We start from the raw sequence: 15,430 nt of genomic DNA on the forward strand, positions 1-15,430 counted from the left end.
CTCCCTCCAGCAGGTGTCTCCACTCCTCAAGGGCCTCTTTCACCGCAAGGAGCTCTCGATTGCCCACGTCATAGTTCCGCTCTGCTGGGGTCAACCTGCGGGAAAAATAGGCACACGGGTGAAGAACCTTATCAGTTTCTCCGCTCTGGGATAGCACGGCTCCTATCCCTGAGTCAGAGGCGTCCACTTCAACCACAAACTGGCGACCAGGATCGGGCTGCACCAAGACCGGTGCAGTCGAGAACCGGCGTTTCAACTCCCTAAACGCGGCTTCGCACCGATCCGACCAGGTGAAGGGAACTTTTGGTGAGGTCAGGGCCGTCAGGGGGCTAACTACCTGACTATACCCCTTAATGAACCTCCTGTAGAAATTTGCGAAGCCGAGGAACTGTTGCAGCTTCCTACGGCTTGTAGGTTGGGGCCAGTCTCTCACCGCTGCGACCTTGGCCGGATCCGGGGCGACGGAGTTGGAGGAGATGATAAACCCCAGGAAGGACAAAGAAGTGCAGTGAAACTCACACTTCTCGCCCTTCACAAACAACCGGTTCTCCAACAACCGCTGCAGGACCTGACGTACATGCCGTACATGGGTCTCAGGGTCCGGAGAAAAGATGAGTATATCATCTAGATATACGAAGACGAATCGGTGCAGGAAGTCCCGCAAGACGTCATTAACCAAAGCTTGGAACGTCGCGGGGGCGTTAGTGAGGCCGAACGGCATGACCAGGTACTCAAAATGACCTAACGGGGTGTTAAATGCCGTCTTCCATTCGTCTCCCTTCCGGATCCGAACTAGGTGGTATGCGTTCCTAAGATCCAACTTTGTGAAGATTTTGGCTCCATGCAGGGGGGTGAACACTGAATCCAACAAAGGCAACGGGTATCGGTTGCGAACCGTGATCTCGTTCAGCCCCCGATAATCAATGCATGGACGAAGACCGCCATCTTTTTTTCCCACAAAAAAGAAACCTGCTCCCATCGGAGAGGTGGAGTTACGGATCAGCCCGGCAGCTAAGCAGTCCCGGATGTAGGTCTCCATCGATTTGCGCTCAGGTCGGGAGAGGTTGTACAGCCTGCTGGACGGGAACTCCACGCCTGGCAACAAATCGATGGCACAATCATATGGACGGTGCGGGGGAAGAGTGAGTGCCCGATCCTTGCTAAAAACGTCAGCAAGATCGTGGTACTCAACTGGCACCGCCGACAGATTGGGGGGAACTTGGACCTGCTCCTTAGCCTGGGAACCGGGAGGAACCGAGGATCCCAAACACATCCGATGGCAGGTTTCGCTCCACTGTACCACCACCCCGGACGGCCAGTCAATCCGGGGATTGTGTTTCATCATCCAGGGGAACCCCAGAATCACACAGGAGGTAGAAGGAGTCACAAAAAACTCAATCTCCTCCCTATGATTCCTTGACACTACCAGAGTTACTGGTGGTGTCTTGTGTGTGATTAAAGGGAGTAGGGTGCCATCTAGTGCTCGCACCTGCAATGGTGTAGGTAGCGCCACCAGAGGGAGCCCTACCTCCCTGGCCCATCTGCTGTCTAACAGATTCCCTTCTTGACCCTGTGTCTACCAGTGCTGGGGCCTGAAGGGTTAAATCCCCACTAAGGATTGTAACTGGGAGTCGTGCTGCAATATGTGTGTGTCCCACGGAGTTGGTGTTTAACCGTTCGGGGCAATCGCTCAATTGATGCTCCATTGAGCCACAAACAAAACACGCCCCGCGTGGAAACCTCCTCTGTCTATTAGGTGGTCTAAATGTGGCCCTGCTCGTGTCCATAGCTTCGTCAGCAGGGGGAGCTGTCGCCCCATGGGACGTAGAGGCCAGGGAGCGTGGGAAGGGCGGACCTTTCTCGGACCCGGAAGGAAGAGGGACGGCGCGCGCCCGGCCACGTCCTTCGTCTCGTTCCCGACGGCGTTCCTCCAACCGATTGTCTAACCGTATAACGAGATCAATAAGCCCATCTAATTCCCGCGGTTCATCCTTGGCCACTAGGTGCTCCTTTAGGACTGACGACAGTCCGTTTACAAAGGCGGCGCGGAGCGCAGCGTTATTCCAGCCGGACCTCGCAGCCGCGATGCGGAAGTCGACTGCATAAGCGGCTGCGCTCCGGCGTCCCTGTCTCATCGACAGCAGCACGGTTGAAGCGGTCTCTCCCCTGTTAGGGTGATCAAACACAGTTCTGAACTCCCTCACAAACCCAGTGTACGTGTGAAGGAGCCGTGAATTTTGCTCCCAAAGCGCCGTAGCCCAAGCGCGTGCCTCTCCCCGAAGCAGAGTGATCACATAAGCTGTTTTGCTTGCGTCTGACGCGTACATGACGGGACGTTGTGCGAAGACGAGCGAACACTGCATAAGAAAGTCCGCGCACGTCTCCACACAACCTCCGTACGGCTCAGGAGGGCTTATGTATGCTTCAGGGGATGGTGGGAGGGGTTGTTGAACCACCACTGGAACATTAATATCTAGCACAGGATCGACAGGAGGAGGAGCTGCAGCAGCGCCCTGAGCGCTCGCCGCCACTTGCGCGGAGAGAGCCTCCACCCTGCGGTTCAGGAGGATGTTTTGCTCGGCTATTTGATCCATTCGAGCCGTAAAGGCGGTGAGAATATGCTGTAGCTCACCAATCACGCCTCCTGCAGATGCCTGTGCTCCCTGCTCTCCCATTGGTTGTTCAACAGCCTGGTGACGCCCCTCGGAGTCCATGACGCTGGCCGAGATATCCTGTTGGGAAAGTGTAGTGACACGGACCCACAACAGGGGGCGTAAATGAACGGACAATGGAAGGAGTCAAATTATAACACTTTACTGTTGTGAATGTCACAACCAAACACAGCAGATTCAGAATGTGCAACAGTCAATTAATAAAGGTGTCGTGTGGGCAGGCTCGACGATAGGAGACGCCCGTCTGGAAACGAACCGGAACCACACGATTCATAATTTTATAATTCAGAATTCATTTTATTGTGCAAAATATTTGCATTCATGATTGTATATAACGACACATCATAACATAACAATAAAACAGCTATTAACAATTTTAAAATCTGGTGGCATTCATTATACTGTAATACAAATCATAATTTGCTTTAAAAATATCTATACTCGAGGATAAGACCACTTCAGGTGGCAAACTGTTCCAAATCTTTACTGCTCAGTTACTAAATAATTTTTTTTCTTACATTCAATCTAGATCTGTCAAATTCCAAGCACAATTCATGGCCTCTAAGGCCAGTATACCTTCTTATTTCAAAAAATACAGTGGGGTCAACATTCTCAAAGCCATGCAAAATTTTATATATTTCAATCAAATCACCTCAGGTTCGTCTGTCTTCAAGACTTGTGAGACCCAGTTGCAAGAGCCTATCCTCATAAGGCAAATTTTTAAATTCTGGAACCAACTTAGTGGTAATAGAAAAAAGTTAGTATTTTTTCCTAACTTAGAATGCAAATATAAACTGTAGATTTCAAAAACATATGTAAAAATGTGGCAAACAACAAAGTATGCCATAAACCATCTGAAGGCATTTGCAGTATTCGCTGGGATGTCATTACCTGAAGTACAAGCGCTGTTGAATTAAGAGCTTGACAAATTTCTGGTGCAATTTTTTTGCTGGACTGTGGAACGCAGACGGTAGTCTGTACATGAAGAAGTCAATACACGGCATCAGGTACAGACTACATCCTCAGGATTGTTGGGTGTTCTATAAAACAAATAATATTTTTTCATTCCTACAATGGAAAGAATCTTTCACCTCATGAAATATTCTTACCATTGCACTCATAAACAATCATTACTTGTATTTTATATATATATATACATATATATTCCTCTGTGGGGTTGAACGTCTGTTACAAAGTCAGTGGCCCTGAGGCCTTAGCCAACACAGAGTATTTAAAGAAAACAGGCTGACTAATAGATAAGGACTTGCATCTGGAGTGCTACTATGGCTTTGCACTGAAATTCCTTCTCACTGGAAAACAAAGTGTTTTTTATCTCTTAAGAGCTGAATGTATTTGCGCAGGTCGTGGATAAAACTTACACGAGGGCAACGTGGCGAGTTAGACTTGTTTATAACTGACCCCTGAGCTATATGGCAACCTTCACTTCTCCAGGTCTGTAAGTCCAGAAACTCTCAGCTATTGGACCGAGCAGTTAAACATGTCTGCGTTATACCACAGACATAACAAAGTGATTAGGGTGTACTAGATTATACAACATTAACAGAATAAATACACTCAACTACTTAATTTATTTTCTGGATGTGCACTGAATTTTCAGTAGTACTGAACAGTATTATAGTAATGGTCAAACTATCTACAAGGTTCAAAAACTTAATATGAATAAAGCATTGTAATTATGCTGCTTTTGCATGTTTAATATTTTAGCAGTATTATTCAAATTGTGAAGTTATCAATATTATAATTGCCAAATGGCCTCTGTGTGCATGTAGTGCATGCGTGTGTATGGCTTCGATCACACAGAAACCAAAGAGAGCTGACATTTACTGTTTGGTATTCTTATGTATTTTGGGTCAGGGATGAATGCTGCAAAAATGGAAAGTTGATATGACTAATATTTTTGGAGAAATTAGCAATTTTAGATAAGCAGTAAACAATGGACATTGTGCTGCAATGCACCATGGGAGTTCAGGATTTAAATGTTGTTATTGTGATTCATGTTAGTTTAACAGTGTTGTTAGTGTTAATGATTCATTGTGTTTTTGTAGTTCAATTGTTTTTGTCAGTTTCGTTAAGTGTCATGTTGTCATTACCATGAGAGAAAAGAGTATTGCTTTTGATTTCTTCCACCACTGTCAATGTTTGTGCATGTGTAAACATTTAAAAGCACCTGCTTGCAGTACAATGCAGGGAAAAAAAAAAGTTGTGCGTGCATGTGGCTCGGGACAGGTGACATTTTCCATTTGGTATACTTACGTATTTTGGGTCAAGGATGAACGGTGCCACTATGGAAAGTTGGTAGGACTAATATTTTTGGAGAACAACTACAAATATTAGCTAATGTTGCTAATTACATTCTGGACTAACACACCATTCTACCAGGGGGTGGTAAATCAATTTTATATTAAAAGTGTGACTGCGTGCTTGTGTGACTTTATTTACTAAGTTCAATGTAAGTTTTTGTTTTTCCTTCATCAGTATGTCAACAGAAAATCTAATTTGAAATATCCAAACATTCAAACAAAAATCTAAGTAATTATCTTCAAAACTTCATTTAAAAAGTCTGCTCATCATTAAAATGATTGAATAAATTGTAAGACTGTTGAAAAGAAATTATGTAGTTTTATCATATAAATATGTCTTGTTTTTTTTAAAGGTGACTCATTTTGCTTGTTGATATTAATTTATAAATATTAGATATTTAGGAGCGCATTATTTTTTTTAAACATTTTAGGCAAAACTATTGTGACTAAAACTTTTGCGCAATACAGTGTGTAATTTCTTGATTTGAAAACAAAACAAAACTGGAGGAATCACAAAGGTTTCCCAAAAAAAGCATGTGGGCAAGTCACCAGATCTTTCAAATCGCATTAATTTATTAACTTTTTAATCACGTCTAATGAAGATGGAAACATGCTTTTAAAAAGTGCATTTGTTGTTAAAGTAAAGCAAATCAGTCTGTATTTTGTCATTTTTCAAAAAATACAAAAATAAATAAACTTTTCAAGTAAGAAAATTCATAGCTTCTGTTTCAAATTCTTCAAAACGGGCTCTCTCTCTTTTTTCTCCTCTCAGCATCATGGCGTCTGGAGGTCCTGTGATGAATGGCGACATATCTCGCTCTCCCAGTCAGTCCGGTACACTGGAGGAAACCTTGCAACAGATGAACATGCTCATCCAGGAGAACCGAGACCTTAAAGGTGAGGGTGGTAGACAAAAAGGGGGAGGTTAAATTTTGGATTTAAATCATTGGTATAAATTCAGTGGATCAGAAAAATTCTTAAAATGTTATTGCTTCACTGTTCAGATACATAAAAAAATGAGCGCTGTTTCAGTTCTTAGTGCTGAGTGTGTTCAGGATCAACATTTAGTGGGCTACGAGTTATCTTTTCTTAAAATATAGTGAGACCTTAAAGGCTCCCTTCTGCTTTTGAACAGAGAAACATTTCATGACTGTCATGGCTCCAGGCGCCATGTGATTGGTCACATAACCCTGGCTGTAGACAAATAATTAGCCAATAAGGGATATCAAATGATTAATTTTCTGTTAATTGCAGCAATTACACTAAAAGTTCTGTTACAGTACTCAGAATTCATGACCTCATCTTGAAATTCTACCTCTTTTAAGTAGGAAAAAAAGATCCAGACTCTGAACAACAAATCATGTTCTCGCACTGAAGATTAAATTCACAATCGGCATGGCTACAATTTGGATTTGCCTGTTCCACTTTAAATATAAACCTTGTGATCAGGTTCTCTGTCTCTGAACCAGAGGCCCTACGTCAGACCAACCTAAGCATGAAGGAGCGTTTTGAGGATCTGTCTGTGTGGCGCCAGAAGCAGAAAGAAGAACGGGACTTCCTGGAGGGCAAGTTGAAGTATGCGCAGAGCCACATGGAGGTGCTACACCTTCAAAACCAGGAGCTGAGCCAGAGGCTGGAGGAGGCGGGGAAGGCAAGAGGCTTGCAGGTAAGTTAGTAACCCAGATACAGCTTCATTTTTAAAAAAATATTTTCATTTAGCCCGCTGAGAGTTGATGTTCTACACTGATTTTCATCAGTCTGAAATTATATTTTGAAGGATTTTCTGTGGGCTAAAAAACAACAACCATAAAACCATTTAAAAAATGGTTTGAAGTCTGAAATAAGTGCAAATAATGACATGACCAACACTAGCATTGATTAGTGTGGAAAAGATTTGTGGTGCACTGACTGCAAGGCTTCAAAAATCGAGGAATGCCTTTAGGTTAACATTTTAATTCAGTGTTAAAGCTACAGTGCAGATTTAGAGGTTATTAGCAGAAATATAATATCGTATTTATAGCAATCAGTTCATTAGTCTGTATTTTCCTGCAGTAAAGAATCAATGCATTTTCATGAGACAAGAATAATATCTACCCTTCATATCTGCATAGGAGCGGGCCTCTCGTGGAGGCCACCATGTTGGTACACCAGCTCAAAACGGTCAGACTTAAACTCGTATCTCACGGAGTGGCTAATGCTAATGAACCTAGCGAATTTTGGGTTTCATCAGGGTTCGTAAAAAGGTTGCATAACACTTTCGTATTTCTTAATGGATTTATTTTTCCACGAACAGTTGTAAGCATTGGTAAACGACTTTATTGCATAGCTTTTTGGTTCGCAATAACGCTGACCAAAAACAATGTACCTTTTCTTCTTTTTCTTCCTATTTTTTCATTGTCTTCTTTAGCAGGGTAGCCAAAAATCACAACATTCGTCAGCATTCACCGCGCTGTGACACACTACCCTCACCCCTGCCTTCTGCATTTGACAGTGTAGCTGGAAGACTGATAAATAAATAAATAAATAAATAAATAAAGGAAGTCAGTGCTTGCTCCCCTGTACACCATCTGCTGGTTGCTAGTACAGCATGCATGTCACTCCTGCTATTGTCCACCTGGAGGCAGTGTTGGCACCTCAGTCTGCCTTTGGTGCCTTTTTGGCCAGAATCTCCTCAGCAACCAAACACGTAGATTGGTGATCATTTTTGATTGGTTTAGGCCATGCATTTTTCCACCAATCATAAAGAGGAAGTCATGTTTTGTTTTGTTTGTTTGTTTTTTTCCCCTGCCACTGCTCCGACAAGAGAGGAGAGAAGAATGAAGTGAAAGCCCTCTTTGGTGTGTGTTTCTGCAGAAATGCGCACCAAAAATGACCATAATATTCAGGAAAAAGCATGGTGTAAATTAATAATCATGATTCAAGTTATACTAGGCCTATCAACACAATGTAAAAACTGGTATATAGTTTGAAGTCTGCACTTTCGACACACATTCAACTGGAGACTTACACTGTGGTGTATTGGATAGTATGCTTGCTTATTTCGGTCATGTGACTTTGATGCATTTCGGTGTCAGACTCTAGATGTTTAATAACATGTGATGTTATGTCCAGGTGTTGTCAGCCAATTGCAGCACAGAGTTGGATGCCCTACGTGCACAGGTGGCTCGCCTGCAGGCGGAGAAGAACGACCTGGTAGCCATGAACTCTGAGCTACAGCTGAAGGCGGGTCAGGACTCACAGGACGACTCCTTCATCGAGGTGATCAGAGTGTCGGTAAGAAACAACATACACATCCTCCAAAACCGCCTAAACCACTGTGACAGACGCGTCCAGTGTAGTTTGATTACTTGTGTAATTAGCACAAGAGCAGTCAGACTTTATTGTAGTAAACAGATATTAAATGAAATTTTAAAAGGGTGGAAAATTGTGCTGTTTTGACAGGATGACAGCATGAAGGACGTGTGCGATGGTAATAGAGGCGGACATCCAGATTTGAGCATGACTTCATCCCGACTAGACAGCAAGGAGGTGACTGTCAGCCAGCTGCTTCAGTCGCTGAGGAATGAGACCCAGAAGGCTGAGCAGCTGCAGGCGGACCTGCAGGAGTCCTCTGCCAGGTACCAACACTACCTGAGAAAAGATTATTCTTTTATATGTACCAAAGTTTAATGTACAGTCGGATCCAAAAATTACAGCAGTGTAGGATAAAATGGTTCATTTGTTTTAAAGTGATGTTGTTCTCGAATCACCTCATGACACGTTTACTCACTTTTATCAGCTTCACTTAAAAAAAAAAGTTCAATAATTCATTTTACAGGATTCGTGAGCTGGAGGAGAGGAAACCCAGCGTAGTGAAATCAACACAGACCGTCCAACCAGAAACAACAGAGACCAAGGAGGATTCTGGGAAGGAAGATAAGGTATTTACAGCATTTAAAACCCATCTTCTCCAGCCATAGTTCTCAAACTGTGGTATGACGGCTCCCCCTGGTGGTTCGCCAAGTTCTGGTGTAATTAACTGCTTTATTTCAAATAAGGTTAAGGCTAACTCAACAGCTTTTCATTGAATCAGTACAAATAAACAGAGAAGACTATTCATAATGAAGGATTTAATGGTTTTAAACAACACTTAAATGAAACCGATCTGACATGGCGCGCCGCTGAAAGTGAGTTGAAATGAAGCAGTGCTTCATAAGAGTCGGGCTCGACCCATAGAGTTATACTATAGACATATAATATAAAAGAGTTATATCTGTAATATAACTCTATGGCTCAGCCATAGAGTTATGGGCTTGGCTCTGTAAATGAAATAAAATGAAGCAATGCTTCATAAGAATCAGGCTTGGCCCATAGAGATATAATATAAAAGAGTTATAGCTGTAATATAACTCTATGGCTGAGCCATAGAGTTATGGGCTTGGCTCTGTAGGTGAAGCGAAATGAAGCAATGCTTCATAAGAGTGAGTTTCTGCTAATCAGTTTCTGCTGTAACCGACAAACGTGATGGAGAGCGATTATGAAGTGACGAAAATCTGCCACGTGTGTAGCCTCATTATGTTGTATGTACAAGGTCTGTCATTGTCACTACACGTAGGAGTGCGTCAGTTAATTATTCTCAAGCTTTTAACACATGCTTCATTGTTTATTCAATTTCCACGATAAGGATTTAAATTATTTCCAGATGTCGTCTTCCAAAACAAGGCCATCTTACGTGGACAACAATTTCTATCAGGATGTGATGATTAAATCCGTCTGAAAGGATGCAACAGGTCAGAGTAAGACTTTTTATTTACTCTGTGTGCTGCTTCACATGATGCAATGTAATGCCAACTGCCACACTTCAGCATTCTGCTCACAAGGAAAATAAATCCGATTAATGATCCACCAAAACTAAAAAGAAATGTTAAATTGCACTGTTAACAACAATGCATACCATTAATTATGAGCAGCTGAGGTTACAGAGGCAGGGCAATGACATGGTTTCAAAAAAAAAGTTCTATACGTTCAGTGTGTTTGTGCTGTTCTGGACACAGACTCTATCGAGCAGTCTGTCAGTTAACCACCAAAAGTGATAAGTTTAAACTACTACTAACAAAAAACAACAACAAAAAAATCAACAGTACAGGATCCCAAAGTGCTTAAAACTTTTGGCCATATTGTCCTGCTATAATGTTGATGATATTTTGATTCGGTATTATTTTTGAATGTCTAAATGTTCAGGCAGCATCTGAGGTGGAAACTTTGAAGTCACAAATGATGACGCTGTTTAAAGATCTTCAGCAGGCACAGAGCAAGCTGGATGAAGCAGAAGGCATGAAGAAGAACCTGCAGGACAGGTTAGTCACACGCTCATTTACTGTCCCGCCGCGGTGTTCTGTTTTTACTTACATTTCAGCTAATCAACTCCGAGGATAACAGCAGCTCTTAGTGGCCAACAGTGGTGCTTCATCTTATAGCCCAGGAGAGATGAAGTTTAGAGCCGCTCTTTTTTTTTTTTTTTTACACACAAGCAGTCAGAGTGCAGTCTGCTGTGCTGCACCATTATAAGGGAGTGTGCATGTTTATTTCCATGTGGCACAGTGTACTTCTGAAACCTGCTGATAGCTTCACACAGTCTGCTCTGCATTTACCGTAAAAACATATGGATTCATATTTGTTTGCTGCAGAAGTCAGTGCAGAAAAGCATGTTTTAACATGATATGTTAGTTAATTTATTTAAAAATTTTTGACGATGGACGTATGGTACATGGACTACATTTATCAATCAGAAGCTCAAAGTGCTTTGCAATGATGCCTCACATTCGCCCATTCACACATACACCATTCACAGAGCCTCTGCTCTTTTCTGCGAGTCAAAACAGTCAATATATTTGTAGTCACAAACTGACCAGAAAATGTACGACGTGCACATCAAGATTTCAAGATTCAGCTGCACCAATGCCACCAAGTGTGTTCTTGAAACATCCATGAAATTAACTTTGAATTTAGTAAAAGAAAGTTCTTTTTCCTTTGTTTACATGTAGGTGTCGGGAGGTGGAGCAGGATGTAGTGACTCTGCGGGCTCAGCTGGTAGATAAACAGGCCGTTCAGTCGGAAAACGACCGGCTGAAGCTGCAGCTGGACAGCATGCAGGCGCAGAGCCTGATGGAGCAGAAGAAGGTGGGGAGGAGAGGTGAAGAGAACGGCCAACGTTCACACATGTGGGCAAAATGAGAAATTGTTAATAAATAAATGAAATAAGCTGCAGTCATCCCCTTTAACTCCTCCCCCTCAGGAACAATCTGGCCCAACTGAAGGATGCCTACACTAAGCTGTTCGAAGACTACAATGAGCTCAAAGAGGAGAAGAAGAAGAGAGAGGTACCTCGAAAACCGTGTAATGTGGAAACCTCTGATAACAGCTCGCTACAAGACATGAACTTTGCCTTCTGCTCCCTCAGTCACAGCTGGTGCAGAGGGAGATGTTGGAGGAGCTGCAGGGTCGGCTGACTGCTGCTGAACAAGCCCTGGTAACCAAACAGGATCAGATTGACGCTATGAAGCAGGAGATCTACGAGAAGGAGAAGGAGCTGGAGACCATCTCTGTCTTCCAGGCTCAGGTCAGCTCAGTTCATGATGAAGGTTGTTCTCATCCACCACAAGTACTGAAAAATAGATGTTTTTTTATTTTCAATAAAATTGATTTTTAAAGGTGTACAATATGAAATCGACCTGCTTTACTGGATGATCCAAGAGAACTGGTGTCAAAATAGCAGAAGGTCGGGCCAACAAATATTTTGACTTTGCAATCAGAATTCACCAGCTGGAAAAATGCTGAACTTGTTCTCCAGCATGGCTGTGTAAAATGGCCCTTTCTGTGTGAACAAGTCATTCCGGTCAACCCGAAAACAAAACAGCTGATGTGTCGTTCATTCAGCTGCTCCGTGGGACAATTTGAGAGAACTTGCAGGATCCCCAATTATTTTCTGAATGTCAGAATCAGCTGGTACACAGGTACTATGACTGTACCCCAGTGAAATCTGGTGTTCCTCTGGAATCTGGTCTAGTTCCTGCTCTGTTCAGTGCTTACTTGGACTGAGTGTTGGGTAAGGTTGGGGAGTCCATCGACTTCGATCCCTTGGTCTGTGATTAAAGGTTCACTGACTGTGACTTGGTGGGCGATGCTGTGTTTGTGTTCCTTTGGGAATCAATGGATTCCTTGATTGCAACACTTGGAAAGCTGAGATAGGAGTTTCATTGTCTGGGGATAATGATTGAGGAGTTCAGTGACTTCCTGGACTCAGCCAAAATCTGAGTTCATGGAGTCAAGAGGTTACTGGACAGAGCCGTTTAGTGATGATGCCTTTGTAGTAGAGTGAAGGCCCAAGTTTTGAAGTTCCTGGTGCTTCATATCTTACTGTAAGGTTCCATGACTCCACGTAAAGACTTAGTTTCTTCTTCTGAGTGGTTTCTTATGTCATTAGAAGTGGGCTGTGCCGCTGGAGTTAAATATTTGCATTTTAGAATGTACAATGGGTACAGTGAGGTTGCACCTCCTGCAGATGTTGCATCCAGATCTTCATGTTTGAGACTTTGCACTGCTTTGTGAGTGCTATCTTTCTGTTGTGGTCCTAGTATTATGTCTGGCTCTCTATACAGGCAGAGGTCTACTCTTCAGACTTCTACGCTGAGCGAGCAGCGAGGGAGAAGATCCATGAAGAGAAGGAGCGCCTGGCTACTCAGTTGGAGTTTGTGAAGAAGCAGAACACCCAGCTGCAGGAGGAGATGGAGTCGTTGGGACGGTATGCAGTGAGCCGCTCTTTGATATGGAATTAAATGCCTTCTGGCCATAATTATTTACTTTTTTCCCCACCCTATCTCACTCCTATTATTTTCCACAGACAATCACTGAATGAGATGCAGAGGAGGCACGGCTCACTGGTAGGAAATCCACACGGCGGTGCAGCAAATCTAGTTGGAAGAGGTATGTAGTGGTGCATCTTAACTAAAATTTCCTTAAAAATTGTTAATTTTGTGATAGAAGCATGTAAGTTGGCACACATAAATTAACTAATTTTTTTTTTTTCAGATACGAAGCCATCCTGGAGCTGACCTCTAATGAGCTACAGGGGTCAATAAAGAATTACACAAGGGTCGAAATTTAAAAATGCTCCAATCATGTTGAAAACTACACCACATTATTTGTCTGATCATAATGATTCCAAAAAGGTATAGTTTGGACTATCTGTGACTGAATTCCATGGAGTTATGGGGTAAAAACTGCAAAAATGGTGACAAAGGTCAGTTTTAGTTTGTACAGGGGTCAAAGTTAAAGTTGCTCCAATTTTGCTCAAAAATGATGTGAATTATTGGTTGAGTTAATCGCATTTTAAAAAGGAATAGTTTGCACCATCTTTCATGCTTAGTTATCATGTTACAGGGTAGCATATGTCATACATGATAGAATCCAATGGATGTCGAGCTTGTTGGATCTTTACTTTGGAGACCAATCATTCAGCACAGTCAAAATGATTCCATTTATTAATCCTATTAACCAGTAATTTGCATCACTTTTTAACCAAAATTGGAGCAACTTTAACTTTTGACCCCTGACTACACATTTTTGGAATCGTTATGATCAGCCAAATAATGTGGTATAGTTTTCAACATGATTGGAGCATTTTCAAATTTTGACCCCTGTGTAAATCTTCATTGACCCCTGTAGCTCATTAGAGGTCAGCTCCAGGATGATTCCATATCTGAAAAAACAAAAAAATTAGTTAATTTCAAATATTTGTGCCAAATTCCATGCTTTTATCACAAAATGAACAATTGTTTTGCTGTGCCGCCCCACTAACGGCACTTAACATGTATAAATGGGCATTCATTTTGCCCAAAGTCTAGTTTAGCAAATATCTACTCTACCATTTCAGCCCATCTATGCAATTCTTTAATTTTCAGTTTGGCGGCAACTGAAAACCATTGATTTGATATACGTGATCCCTATTTCTGACTCACAGGTGTCGATTGGCAGCAGCAGGATAATATTCCCGAACATGCCTGCCCAAAGTGCAGTGAGATCCTCCCAGACTTGGACTCCCTTCAGATCCACATCATGGACTGCATCATCTAGACCACCATCTTTATACGCATCCTTAATATCAACGGGTACAGCAGCACCTTAATCCAAGTCTTCCCCCACCTCCTTATTTCCCCCCTTTTCTTCTTTTTTTGATGTTCCTCTTCTCTGGTCTTTGTAACACCCCCTGCAAACTCAGAAACAGTCGCTGATGGACGGGACCGCTCCGGTTTTAGCATGACGATGAAGGATATCAAAGATGGACAGAAGATTTTTACATGAAACAGAAATATGACGACAGAAAAAGAACAAACATTTGATGTAAACACGATAATTGCTTAGAATAATTATGGAATTTCTACTGTGCATGACTTTTCATACAACTTGAGTTTACTGTACTTTGTTCCATTTTAAGGAATTGCATTTTTCATGGTAACTACATACAAAAAAATTCTCACTTGAAATCAATATATCTGGTAATTTGTATTGGGAGATTAAGGTGCTTCCTCGATTTCAGCACTTTTAATATTTTCTTTCCGTAAGTGGGATATTTCCAAAACAAATCAGCAGATTTGATTGAAATCTGGCAGAGTTACAGTCCCCGAATTGATTAGATTTTTGAAACAGATGTAAATCCAGGATGAATTCATTTTTTCAGAACACCACCCTTTGATTTATATGTTTGGTGAAATGATACCACCAGCTCTGTTCAAAGAGCAATAAACAGGAGACAGTTGGGCACTAGTGGAAGTATGCACTCGCTGAGTGCTTTCGAGGTTTTTTTTCTTCTTCTTCTTTGACTGTGAGGATGTGACCTGCTAAAAAGAACATTATAAATATAATATATTTAACTCGTAATTAATCTATCACTGCACACAGAAGACCTGTTATATATGTACTTGCAGGAATAATGAAAATAAAATTTGCCAATTTCTATCTGATTTTGTAATTTTTTTTGAGATTTCAACTATTTTTATGTTCTACTTGTAACCAGTTCAGGCAGATGTTGGTTTTGCCATTTATCATTTAATTCTGCATTTAAAAATTAACCTCCAAAGCTGAAAGATGATCATTTTCCATAATCAATACTCTGGGCAGTAAAGTGGAGAAGTGCGGTGTGTCCAGTTCAAATATCCTCCTGACTACCAGGGCATACACACACACACACACACACACACATATATATATATATATATATATATAAATAAAACATTTGTCAACATGTAATGATGGAGATGTTGAATAAAATAATAATAATAATAAATTGGTATTGAAAGATTTAAAAGTTGACTGAGAAAGTAGACATTGGCATTAAAACAGGAATATTAAGGGAAAAAAGTTGCATTGGACACCGGGATTAGGACTAACAAAAGTTGTACG

General features: G+C 41.8%; 1 protein-coding gene across 1 annotated transcript in view; it reads left to right on the top strand.

Moving 5' to 3' along the window:
- optn (optineurin) overlaps positions 1–14,995 on the top strand; it is an 18,492-nt gene extending 3,497 nt beyond the window's left edge. The window contains exons 2-13 of the mRNA XM_034163417.1: positions 5,766–5,890; positions 6,463–6,659; positions 8,105–8,266; positions 8,435–8,610; positions 8,811–8,913; positions 10,214–10,329; positions 11,017–11,163; positions 11,265–11,352; positions 11,433–11,591; positions 12,631–12,773; positions 12,873–12,955; positions 13,992–14,995. Coding sequence (XP_034019308.1) covers positions 5,770–5,890; positions 6,463–6,659; positions 8,105–8,266; positions 8,435–8,610; positions 8,811–8,913; positions 10,214–10,329; positions 11,017–11,163; positions 11,265–11,352; positions 11,433–11,591; positions 12,631–12,773; positions 12,873–12,955; positions 13,992–14,104 — 1,608 coding nt within the window. The 5' untranslated portion in view covers positions 5,766–5,769 and the 3' untranslated portion in view covers positions 14,105–14,995. The remainder of the gene's footprint in view (positions 1–5,765; positions 5,891–6,462; positions 6,660–8,104; positions 8,267–8,434; positions 8,611–8,810; positions 8,914–10,213; positions 10,330–11,016; positions 11,164–11,264; positions 11,353–11,432; positions 11,592–12,630; positions 12,774–12,872; positions 12,956–13,991) is intronic.
- Positions 14,996–15,430: the final 435 nt, after the last annotated feature.

The sequence above is a fragment of the Thalassophryne amazonica genome, chromosome 22, assembly GCF_902500255.1.
Source record: "Thalassophryne amazonica chromosome 22, fThaAma1.1, whole genome shotgun sequence".
NCBI lineage: Eukaryota > Metazoa > Chordata > Actinopteri > Batrachoidiformes > Batrachoididae > Thalassophryne > Thalassophryne amazonica.